The 13,216-nt window shown below is 39.4% G+C and overlaps 1 protein-coding gene across 1 annotated transcript in view; it reads left to right on the forward strand.

The window, feature by feature from the left end:
* The first annotated feature begins 1,573 nt into the window (after positions 1-1,573).
* Positions 1,574-13,216, forward strand: part of brd4 (bromodomain containing 4) — a 25,880-nt gene continuing 14,237 nt past the window's right edge. Inside the window, 1 exon segment of the mRNA XM_053339164.1 lies at positions 1,574-1,677. Within this exon segment, the coding sequence (XP_053195139.1) occupies positions 1,580-1,677 (98 nt within the window). The 5' untranslated portion in view covers positions 1,574-1,579.

The following is a 13,216-nucleotide window of genomic DNA, read 5'->3' on the forward strand; positions in this document are numbered from 1 at the left end:
TTAAGTGTATGGCCATTGTCAGTTCTCAGTTTGTCTAGACAGCAAAAGATCACAGATTAGTAATAGAAATAATCCAGTTCATCTCATTTTAAATTGTTCAGCTTCTGCACTTCCTGCCACTACTGCAGTGTTGTCACCATACTGTCATGTACGTAATCACTGGCAGCTGCTCATCTACGGGAAGGCTCAGTGGGTGGTCTCACTCTTTTCCACCCTCTCTATCTCTCATACACTGTACACTTTCTGTGACCCATCGCATCCTCGCTATGCTAACTATAACGCTGCACTGTTATTCAGATGAGTTTACCTGCTCTACTACGTTCAGGCTCGACCTTCATGGGTGTCGGCGGCGGCACAGCGCTCATACTAATTAGTGTAATTTACAGAATTGAATATGCTGATGACTTTGTGGCGCTGAGGTGTAAAATTAGACCACTTGCTGTCGTAGCAATTTGGCCACACAGAACCCACTTCCGATGTTTATATATATATTTCTTGGTGTGGGTTTATGCTGATGAAGGTCTGTGCCTGAATGAAATGATTTAGAGCTGCTGGTGTTTCTGGGACTGCAGAGTTTGTATTGTAGATTTGGTCTAATATCAGACTCTTTCACAGTTTGCAAGACTGTTGCACAGCTTTTTTTGGTATTGGAGTAGTCCAAGCCACTGTATGAATGTAAGTGGTATATATTTTTTTTTAAAAGAGGATGGAGTGCACAGATAAGGAAGCCCTCAAATCGGTGGGGGGAAGCCATATACAAGATCACTCTCAAGGAAGAGAGTGAGTGGGGGTGGGGCATGATGAAATGGACAGGGGAAAAGACAGGAAGGGGGTGGGGTGTTTGAAGGTGTAACAGAGTGAGCGAAAGGATTGAGAGAGAGAGAGAGAGCAAGGACCTCAAGCTATTGATGGGGAAAGAGGGGAGGGGTTGAATGAGCAAGCACGTAGGAGGGGAGGGAGGGAGGGAGGGCTTGTGTGGGCTGAGGCTCCACTGAATGAGGAAGCAGCAGAGCCATTTTTACTGTTGAGTAACTGCATGCTGGGTCTGCCTGCGCTAGGGAGAGGGAGAGAGAGCAGGCTAGAGGCATAAAAGTGCGCCTCCTGGATCTTATCGGAGCCCTCTTTTCTCCTCTCTCGCCTTCCCCTCTCCTCCTCGCTGGCTGCTGGTGTCCATTTAAGTTGGGGAGGCCCTGGAGAGGACACACAATGGAGCGAAGAGCCTGTGGCAACTGGGCCGTTGTACTACTGAGAGGGGGATGGGGTAGAGAGAGGACCGGTTCACACAGCTAACACAGCCTGCCGGCTGTTGGCTTCCACAGCCTCTCCTCCCCGCCAGGACCCACTGTTTCCAGGCTGGGGCATTTTTCCTGGAACAGCCACTCTCAACTCCGCTTTGGACCACACTAAGGATTACTCAGCGTGTTCTGTTGGATTTTTAGGATACTGAGACTTGAAGAATAAATCTCTCCTGTGTTTTTGGATGAGAGAGAAGGAAAAACAAACTCTTAATTCCTTTTTCTTTTACCCTCTTCTCAGTTTTTAGTTTTTGGTTTCTGTTTCTGTTTAGTGGAATTCGTAAATGGATTACAAGATGCATGCCAAGTCAAACGATTTGCTGGATTTTCAGAAACTGGATGCCCTTCTGGAAAAAATTGCACATTCAGTCTCTGTGAAAAGGTAATGTTATTTGGTTGAAAGTGAACCCTCCTCCGAACTTGTTCAGATATTTAACAGCGTCACGGAAGGCCTTTTTTAAAAAAAAAACAAAAAACCCTACATTTAAAATACAATCAATTGAAATACAGTTTAAAAGCGGAGAATGTGGCTACGTTCAAGACAGCCTGGAGTTATGGTTCTTGGGACTGTCATGTGGTTAGCGCTAGCTCTAGTTTTACATGGCCCAGCACAACAATCCAGTAAGTGTGTGTGTTCCAGTGTTGTGTTGAGGACAGTATTGTTATCCAGATTTCAGCCAGAAGCCATGAACCTACCTCCTGGTGGGAGAGGGGGTGTGTGTGGGGGAAGGGGGACTACAGAGGAAGAAGGGGGTTGTGTGTGTGTGTGTGTGTGTGTGTGTGTGTGTGTGTGTGTGCGCGTGTGCGTGCTGCAGTAGTAGAAATGTCGCCTGTTTCCCGGTAGAGTTTGGCTTGCTTGTCTTTACCAGCTGGACATTTTAACCTGTAAGAGCTGGCATTATTCTCGTCTGTTCGGATCAAAATCTGTCTGAGTCATGGGAAGTGTATGAGTCAGTCTGCGTGCTCATTTACTGACTCAAACAGCAAGTGCTCGTAACAATCAGTAGGGGAACTCCTTTTAAGTTTGCGATCTTGTGAAGGATTATTAGGAACAATGAATTCAGTTGTGATCAAAAGCTTATTTGTGTTGAGGTTTTTTTTCCTGGTAGACCCCATTTGTTACTTATGTATTGGTGCGCATCCAAAACTAGGATTTGGAAACCATCAAGAACAAAAGTACAGTGCACCAGCCAAGAAGTGCTGAAGTGTTACCATAGAAACCTTGGCAGCATTTGTAATTTTTTTTTTTTTTGAACACTTGTTTCTGTGATACTCTAATAATGTGTCAGTAAACCAGTCACACTCAATAGGTGGACAACGTCAGAAAACATTGACAAATACTTGTGTAGGAAATATTTCTGTATTATAGTCAAGTGAGTAAATATACTTTGGTAGCACTAAACAATGTATATTTTTAACAAGTGGGGAGAGAGCTTATTGTGGTTGCCAAGTGAGTAAATCACCTTGTTACTGTTATAATTTGGGATCATAGGATAAGATCTTGACATGCAGCTGTGATTGAATCATAATATTGCTTGTATTAATGGCTCTTTAGTTGTTAAATATTACACAAATAGTATATTGGGTCACAGCAGATGCATAATTGATTAGTGATAATTGAAGGTGCACTGGGGACATCCTTCATTAGGTATTCGATTTTTATTTACAAATCGAGCTCAACTTAGAACATACCCGTATTATTAACATAGTTGCTTATATTAGAAACACAAGTAAATTGAACATTTGAATAACCACATTATTTGGGTTCTAATATAATAATACTGTCATATTTCCAACTCAGTCTGTGATTATTCACAGTTTGGATGGTACAATTTTGCTTTTTTTATAGGGCATAACCTGCACAGCCTTGACACACTTCACATAATTGGGCAGTATTTTAGGGTCTTGGGCTGACTATTCACCGACCTGTGTCAGTGGCTTCTAGTTGGCTCGTAAAGTTAGTGACCAAAAATGTCACCTATTGTTGCAGTTCCTTTTTAGTTTTCCTCCTGTGCCTCTGCTTTTTCTTCTTATACAAGTTATAGGACCTGGAGGAGGCTGATGATGCCACTGCAAGGCAAAACAACACCTTTACTATACCACATATTGTCATTGAAAACATGTTGTGATCTATAATTTACAGTTGTTTGTAGCAGTACAAGTTGCAGTCATGTGCTGAAAAACTCTTAGGCAACTGTAGTCCCACAACAAGTATTTCACCATCTTTGTGCAATTTGAGTTAATTTTAGCCTTTCAGCGAGGGAATCTTTTACCGGTATTATCCACATTGATGTACAGTCAAGCCCGAAATTATTCATACCCCTGGCAAATTTTGACTTAAAGTTACTTTTATTCAACCAGCAAGTTGTTTTTTGACCGGAAGTGACACAGGCGTCTCCAAGAAGATAAAAAGACGATGTACAAAAGGCATCATTGTGGTAAAAAAAATATTTCAGTCAGCTTTTATTTACATTTGAACAAAAAGTGGCATGTCCAAAAGGGGTATGAATAATTTCGGGCTTGACTGTACATCAGGAAAGCAAGTATCCTCAACTTTTTTTACAATTAGACACATTTTTAAACCTCTCAGCTTATGCCAAGTTAACACTACGTGATTTTAGCCTTGATTTTCCACTCACCAACAGTTTTTGGTGATCACCAATAAAATGCCCCAGATCAGAGGCAAATCGGTGTTGGCTCGGCACTCTTAAATAAGCTCTCCATTGCTGTGTGTTAACTTTTCAAAGACTCAATCTTGCAGCTCACCACCGATGCCTCACAGTTACCTGAAAGAAGGCTCATCTACCGTAGGTGGTTAGGGTAACACTTTTGACAAGTTTCGCTCAACAGAAATTAAAGAGTAGCGTTTTCAATTTATGCTTCAGCGAAAGGTCTCAGCCGTCTCCATGGTAACCAAACACTATCCTCCAGCTGGTTTGTTTTATAGTTTTATGTCATCCTCACCGGGATTAAATAAAGACTATATAAGTTATTTTAAGTTACAGAGAACAATATCAAGAAAGACATTCAGTGAAAACTACAGTCTCTATGGCAACGGTAGTAAAACTACCTAATCACGTTGCGTTACAAAATATGATGGCCTCCACACTTTTTTTCTGTCAGAAATGTGTAAATTCTGTAGATCAACACTTATTAAAGGTGTCCAGTGACTTACCTTAAATCAGCCTTTGATATGTGGACGTGTCAGGGCCATCCAAAGCCTTTAGTGTGAAAAGTGTCACCGTCACTAACTTGTAATTAAAGGGAAGATCTCAACAGAAACTCTCATTTTAAAGATGAAACCGATATTGAGCGTTATCGACAAAGGTCCTGTCTTGTAAAATGTCCGATATAACCAGTAACACCAGTATTTTCACGAGTTGGTGGGAAAATATTCTTATTGGAGTCATCTTTAGTTTCCAGCAGAATACACTTACATACAAGATTTTCAGTGTTAATAACATTTTCACCCTCGCTGAACCACAATACGAACATGCAGCCTCCTTCATTTTCACTGCATCAATATTTATTCACATATTTACTGTTATTTACATGCATGATATCCCGTGTTAGGTCACGTGTGTGTTTTTGTGAGACCAAAGAGACTTGTTAGGGATTCCTTCTGGTGAAAGATCTTGTTAAAACACGTGACCCCCATGTTGCCTTTCAGTCACGTAGTGTGTAAACCACGATGACTTTCAGATTCCTGATTACTAGACAGAAAGTTGTGCAATTGGAGTAGTACAGCGATCTTGACAGTTATTGAAAGTTGAGTTAGTGCAGCCGTGGTATTAATGTAGGTGAGTGATCCCAGAACCTAGTTTGAGTTCGTATTACAGAAATTAACCCGGGATTCCTCTTTATTATGCATTCTGCAGGAAAAACCAAATCAGAAACTTTTAAAGGTTGGTGTTTGTAAACATACAGCATTCAAAGATGGCCGCTTCTCACTAACGAGAGAGAGAGAGCAGCAGTAGTTGAGCGAGCTAGACAGTGAATGAGTAGAGCCGTTAATCAGATTCGATCTTCTGATCGTTTCATGGCGGTTCAAATAAACACGACTAGAAGTGAGAGCTTCATACTGTTTGCTGTGGCCTTTCTGCTCTGTGTGTGTGTGTGTGTGTGTGTGTGTAGCTTAGCCACCCTTGGTCAAGCAGACACACACCTGCAGCTCTTAATACATCCATGACACACAGACAGAGAGCAGAGTGGAGCAGAGCGGAGCAGAGAAGACAGCCATGTAATCTGGTCGCTAAGCCACAAGTCTCGGCCTCACACCCTGAGCACCGCTAGTGGCTGGAGGACACACACACACACACACACATTCTGCCCAAAGTTTGATGCCCAGAAGTATCCAAAACAAAGAAAAATAATAAGAGGACACAGGCGGAGAGCAGAGTCTGTGTAGGTAAATACATCACCACACAATTCTATTAAGTCATAAGTGATTACTTTTATTTGAGGCTCTACGTTGTGTTTGTAGGTATATTCTGGGCAGTTTACCTTTTTAAAATATGAATAAAATCATCACAGTGGAGTCAGTATATATCTGCAAATCAGTAGATAGCCTCATAGTAGAATTACAAAGAAGCTGCTCCCTGAAGAAAGGCTGAAGGTGGTTTCATGAGAGAGGAAAAAGGCTGGGTGAATAAACAGGGAGTGGTGTTCCTGGCCTTGTCACCGTGGTGCCATTAATTATTTATTCCTTTGCTTTCAGGCAAAGCACAGGGCATCATCCTGACACTTTGTGAGAGCCTCAAGTGAAATCCTCAGGCCTACATTTTTGCCTAAACTCGACCCCTACCCCCATGCATGAATGATTAATAGTTCACTTTCATTGGGGATGCAGACATCTTCCTATTTTATTTTATTTTTTCCCTGCCCCTTCCATGTAGGACCTTTCCTAGACATTTCCTAGATGGAGATCCATAAAAACCTCCACCAGCAGACACAGCTTCTTCCTCCAGCAGCTGTTTCTTTATTAAATAGCTGAACTGTAGTGTTATCAAATAGGACCTTTAGATTTCACATCTTATTTAATTCGTGCACTTCATATATTTCATCAACCCCGACTTAACGTTGTACATTGCATTCATTTAATTATTTATTGCGTGTCACATTTAATTTCTTCCTATATCTCATTCACTTAATTTCTTTGACTGTAACACAGTCCATATTCCCTTTTGTACAGTCAATATTTAATAGTTTTATTTTCCATTTCTCCAAATAGGTTTTAAAAATATATAATCTTAAAATTCAATTGTTTATTTTATTAATTATTGTCAGCTTACTTATTTTTATTCTTCTGTGTTGCGTTTGTGAGAGTATATGCCAAGACACATTCTTTGTATCCTTGCATACTTGGCTAATAAAACTGATTCTGTTGTAAGATGTGCATCCCCCACCTCAGTAACCAGAGCCCCTTCCTCCCCTGAACGCATTCCTTGGTAGTCTGCAGTGATGTATGTCCAGGTCAAAGGTCAACTGTTATTCCAGAGCAGAGAGCAATGCAGGACATGCAGCAGCAGGAAGTTGGACCACTTGATTGGCCTCTGCTTTTTGGGCTTCTGCAGACTTGATTAGTCTCACATGCCAATGTTGTTCATTGATCATTGTGACCTCACTGCAACATCAAGTATTACCCTAAAGTCAGTAAGTTTAAACGAAGAAGGGTTAGGGTTAGAAAAAGAAGAAGAAAAACATAATGCTTTTAAACCTGTAATGCTATTTTAGTCTGTAATAATTGTTTTTTGGGTCTAATTGCATTTTCAAAACAAAAAAAAGCGACGATTTAGTTCAAATGTGACTTTTGATGTTTTTCTTTGTCACAGTTCTTTCATTAAAAGTGCCTGTTGCTGAGGTAGTACTTTGTTCAGTTTGCAGTTTGTAGCACTGAAGGTCACTAGTTAGAAAAATGTATCTAGTGATGAAAACAGAGCATTTATTTTGTAAGTGTCAGCTTTGGCTTTAGACACTTATGATGGGCCTTTTCACTATCCTGTAACATTTTACAGGCTAAACAGTTAACTAATTAATCAATAAACAATACTCAAGAGATGAGCAAGGTTAGTGGTTTACCATGATTGATGTTCACAGTTATGTCATTGATTATTGACAAATAAATAAACCTATATTTACTTAAGGTTGTTAATGTTTATAGTGTTGGGTGTGTTGGATTTTTGATGTAGTATCATCATCATCATTTATATGACTAAAATCTGCTTAATCTTTGTTTCTTATGAGAAAGTACAGGAGTGTGTTCAGGTAATTCCTAGAAATGAGGTGTGTTACTCCCTGTGGCTGTTTGGGGTGTGTTCAGAAAACTATATTGGAGGTTGCATACTGTATTAATGAAGTTTGTTTGCCTCTAACTGGAGCTGGCCTGATGGCTTAAAACATTAATGGAAACTTGTGCATAAGAGAATTTGAAGAACGGGTGTTTCGAGTGTACCCAGGCGGCCTCTTGGTTAGCCAAATGCCTTCATTAAGAATTAATCCTTGTTGTAACATGTGCACTTGATGAAGTTTACATGTTTGCAAGGTGAGTGAAGTGTGTTGTAACCTGATAAGTTTTAGCTATCAGCTCAGGTTACTATCTCCCTTGACATGATAGATAACGTGGGCTTGTCTTGAACCTCTTAATTATTTCACAAATGGCTTTGCTGAGCATGAAAAGCCATGTAGACAAAAAGAACTAGAGATAGATGAATAGAGACCAAAATCAAAATGTGTGCAACTTGTGACGAGTAGGAATCAAAGCTTTCATGTGTTCTTGCTTGGTTGTGAGCGAGAAGTAGCAGAAGGCACCCACGGGCTAGACTACTATTAGCGGCACCACATGCATGAAAGTCTGACAAAGTACTAGAAACCCTTTGTTAGACATTTTTGATGCATCGCCTTTCAAGGTAGACTATATGCCTGAATCATACATGAGGTTTAGTTTATGCTCCGTCATTATTTCTGTGAGTACATTAGCATTCTGCCTCTCTGTGTTTCCCTAGAAGTTTGTTAACACTTGTCATTGTTGCAGTGCTTTTTATTCCAGTGACTGTCACTGTGTGAGGATGCTCATCACTGACGTTAATGACCTGTTGAGGACCATCTGCCGGTATAATTTGTTTTGGCTATGATAACACTTTTGGTCCACACAGAACAGAACAGGAGGTCAGGCTCATATTGTAATGTGGTTACCTTTTTGTTTTTGACTTTGTCCTTTATGGAAGATTTTCTTTTAGTGCTGGCTCTGGATTTGTCTGGTGCTGCTAGCTGTCTGTACATTATGATTCAGACTTCACTTCTAAAGTCTAGCAACTACTATACTACTATACAATAGTATAGCAATGATCAAGGACTGTATCGAAGTTCACAACGGCTACAGTCAGGATGCAAAATCAACTTCTTTTTTTTTTTTTTTTTGTCTGATGACCAAATGGCTACTTGATGTTCAAATTTGACTAGCAACTCAATAGATTACATTTGTCTTTTTGGCTGGTGAGTAATACAAATCTGCCAACCACTTGCATATTTTGCCAGCATTTTGGCTAGTTTGCCAGTGCTAATTTTGTACTCTGGCATCAAGAGTTTGGTCCAAACAAGTAATTTGTGTGTATTATCTTACGCCCCAGTAGTGCCTTTGCTCACATTCACATTTAAACTGAGACAAAAGGCTCTTTCTAATTGACATACAAAGTCATAACTGTAACAGATAAACTCGTATAGTGATTCAAGATTCAATCATTTATTATCAAGTCAGTGAAACAGGGCTTACCAAAACAATATAAACACACATCAACAATAAAATACAGATACACATCAGCTTAGACGTATCAAAAATACTCTCACAGTGTAGTAGAGTAATCTGAAAAGTTGTGATGTAATGCAGTATAGTAGCATTGTAATAACTGCCACGTTTATTGTATCTGTGGAGTCTACTACATTTATTGTTGTTAGTATTAATTGCGAGATGACTCAGTTTTACAGTGCAGTTTGAGGCTGTACTGTAAATGTGGTGATATGTGGTGATAAGGAGAGAAATGGTTGAGAAATACAGCGCTTTGTCATGTCAGATTATGCAATGATGACCTTACAGTATAGTACCTGTTTTGCCGAAAAGCTTTGTCATATTGTGTTGGGAAAGTTTTAGAAACAATCAATCGACCACCAATTAAAACAAAACCATTTTCAGCTGATCAGCCATGACCAGTAATCGGTGGATCAGTTCTATACACTTATGCCGTGTGATGTTTCAAGAAAATTGTAAGTCTCTAGCAAATGTTATGTGTAGTTTTGTGTGACAGATGGACAGATGGATATCAGACCTAGGGGAGCCATTAGCTGTCTCAAAGGGCTTAATACTTGAATCATTAAAGTCTGTGTAAAGTCAATTCACTGATTTTGTCTAAACATATTATACATGTTGGAAAATGGTTACAGAAAACATGTGAAAAGGCTGATAACTATGCAACACTGAATTGTGGAGATAGAACCTTAAACTTAAACCCTCTCATTTTTCCTGATTTTCTGAGCATGCAAAAAACGATTACTCTGTGACGTAGTGGCGTGCCCGCGTGGTTAACGTCTAGTTTACTTGATTAGAACTATGAAAAGATCATGGTTTGGGTTAAAATGATCAATGGAGAGAAGTTTTCAAATTCCTTAAAGATATGCAACCTTTACTGTCATGGCAACAGTGAACACCACGATTAATTGACATGAGCAAGGTTAAGTCGATTAGAGTTTCTAAATGTCAGTTTAAATTATTCTTCCATTAATTGCCCAGCTCTACTTTAAAGTTATCTTAAAAAATCTTTGTTGGTCATCCTGTTTTTTGTCCATTCCTAAAATAACGAGACGGAAAAGTGATACTGACGGGCTAATATCACTTACAAAAACCCCTCTCTCCTTTTCCAGCTCTGATTGCGAGCTTGTGTCATGGTGGTAATGTGGGCAGGTTTATCTTTTGTCCGACTTCCTAATAACTTACACCAATGTTGTCATTCCAGTTTGGCGAGTTTACCTTTTTTTGTGTTCTCATACACTGGAGAAAAAAAAGCACACTCTTCCTCCTTGATGTTGATCCGGGACAGTTTTTTGTATGGCTTTTCCGTCACATTGATGTGGTCAAGTAAAAACATTACTTACTCAAGAAAATATGACTTCTTTTTTTCGTAAACGCAGCTCAGCTCAGTCGAGGTGTGTTAGACAGCACTTTGTTTCCCACTAGATCCCATGGGTTAACTTGTGGTTGCTTTGAAACAATGCTATACAAATGACTTGTGGCAAGTTGGCAAGACTGCTCTCTGTAATTGCTTTTACATATCAGACAACCAGTGATCCGTTATATCGTAGATCTTACAGTAAAGACTGTTGGTAATCCATCGTGTTGGAGATTCTTTACTGTTGACACACCTCTTAAAAGCCTGAAACTATGTAAGAAATAACGGTACCTGCCCCATTGTAATATGTATGACTTGTAATTTCTTTGGCACTTATCAAAAAACGGACGCATTTTACCTCCCCCCGGGCAATAAGGTAAACCTTGTTGGACCATGCAATAATAAAGTGGATCACTCCAGCAGTTACCTTTTTATTATTTATTCTCTAAAATAGAGGAAAATGATCCCCTGAATACACAACCTCACACACTGGATAGTCTAAAATATTGACACTTTTTCAGCCTAGATTTAAAGTTTACTGTACTTTGCTAAACAATTTAGCTATGGACTCTGATATCTACATACCTGCTTTTGAGCTAGACTGGTTCTGTGCTTGTTTATTTGGTTTCATACGTAATGTCTTTTACTCCCAACCATAAAAGTACTGTTTATGTTAGACCAGGGCTTCCTAGTGGGTGATATGGACGAAATCAAATAGTACAATTCTTCGAGATATTGTGACAATATTGTAGGGTTGCCTATTGGTGCATTCACAAAATACTTACACAATGAGATGTTTGATTAAATAACAGGGATGCATCGAGCTGACCTTTTCAGTCCCTATACCGATACCCGGGCTTTGTGTGTCGGCTGATACAGAGTACCGATCCACTGAGTACCGATCCACTACCAGAGTTTCATTAATAATCTGTATGTCTCACTGTGAAAGAAACTGGGCTCACGTAACTATCAAATTGTCACAAATAAATCCGTAGATAATATAATTACATATATAATATAGATAGATGGATACATACATAGATTTTTATTTGTCATTCAGATTATACACTGAATGAAATTTCGTTGCAATGGCTCAAAAAATAGTGCAATAGAGCTAATGCTAAGTGAGCATTTATTGCTAAATAATCAGATGAACACTCAACTCCTTATTCGCTCTGACTGAATCAGTGCGTAAAGTAGATTTTGTTAAGTTATATGTTGTGTTGGCTTTAATTCGGTGTTAAGGCCATATGCAACTGATTTTCTCTTAGCAAGATAAACTACAATAGCTGGCCTCATTGAAGCTATATCACCTTCTCAGGACAGCTGGTATTAATTTACTAAAAATAGCATCTAAAGCAACTTCACATCAGACCGTATTCATGTTATAAGTTACCGTACACTTTCTACTGTCTAAGCACAATGATGAAAGAAAAGCACGAACCCGGCTCCGGCAGGAGAAAAGTGTCTTAACAGCACTACAGGTCTTGCTGGTGTGTCTTCCCGTCTAGATAATAGATGGGCTGTGATCGGCCACAGTATCACTGATACCCGCCCAGCTATTTAAATCAGTTTTGGACCGATTTATAAAGTAGATATACTGACCAAGTGAGTAAAGGCAAATAATAGAGTCTGATATGTTCAGGAAATTCAAAATCACTTTCCAGTAATGCAGCCTTTAAAACCAGGAAAAGACAACACTTGCCATGTCACAGTATCGATACATTCATTTTGATTAATCACCCAGAACTACCGGTAATGTTTCTTTTCTTGTTGCGTATTAGTGAGTTAGTCAGATTCTCTGCTGTGTTTGAGTGCCTTGGGGAGTCCAAGACTGTGATCATGTGGTGTGCAAACTGCCTCTTCTCAGAAAGTGACTCATCAAGAATGAGATTAGTCACAGATCCATACAGTGGTGTGTGTTTATCTTTAAGGCCCTGTTGTGGGGGTGGATTTTTAGTGTGAAACTGGGAGAATAACTTGTCCCTAATAAAATGTTGAATGTACAATCTTATGATCAATGATCCTTTTTTTTTTTTGCTCCTGAGAACGTTGTTGTTCCCCTGTCTATTTTTAGTCAAGTATTTCTAGATTGGTTCCTGGCCTTGTTGCTCCTGACTGCTTGGGAGAGGACATAATGTAGGACTGAGCGCTGTGTAGTGGAACACTCAGCCCCTCAGCTGCCAGATGACGCTAGCTACCCCCACCCCTGTGCGCCCACATCCCTAAACACTCCCAGGTCCTGGAGACGGGAGTGGGAAGACACATCCACTAACAGAACACACACACAAACACACACACACACACAGCTATAGCCAAAGCTAGACTGAAACAATCTCTTGAGCTCTTACAATGAATTTTCTGCTTTAGATAACATTAATATTTAACACAGAGACTGTTGTTTGATTGCAATGATAAGGCTCAAAATGAAAAGTAAGAAACTCATTTTATAAGTCCATCCTGTGGAGACTTACAATATTTATCCTCTAAGATTTTCACATCTTTGCTCATCATATCCATCCTCTCCTTTTGACATATCAGTGTCTCAGCAGCCTTGAATGACTGTTCTTGTTTGTTGTTTGGATTCAATATCAACTTAGATATTTTATGTCATAATTTACTTGCGTTTTGGAAACTTTCTGAGCTTGCAGTTTATGTTGAAAGGGTTTTACTAAGTTGAAAGGACATGTGACAAATTTTCTGTTTCCTATTTAAAAAAACAAAAATCAGAACAGCACTTTTCATTATTGATTCATTTCTAATATT

This window comes from Scomber japonicus, chromosome 18 (genome assembly GCF_027409825.1).
Source record: "Scomber japonicus isolate fScoJap1 chromosome 18, fScoJap1.pri, whole genome shotgun sequence".
Lineage (NCBI taxonomy): Eukaryota > Metazoa > Chordata > Actinopteri > Scombriformes > Scombridae > Scomber > Scomber japonicus.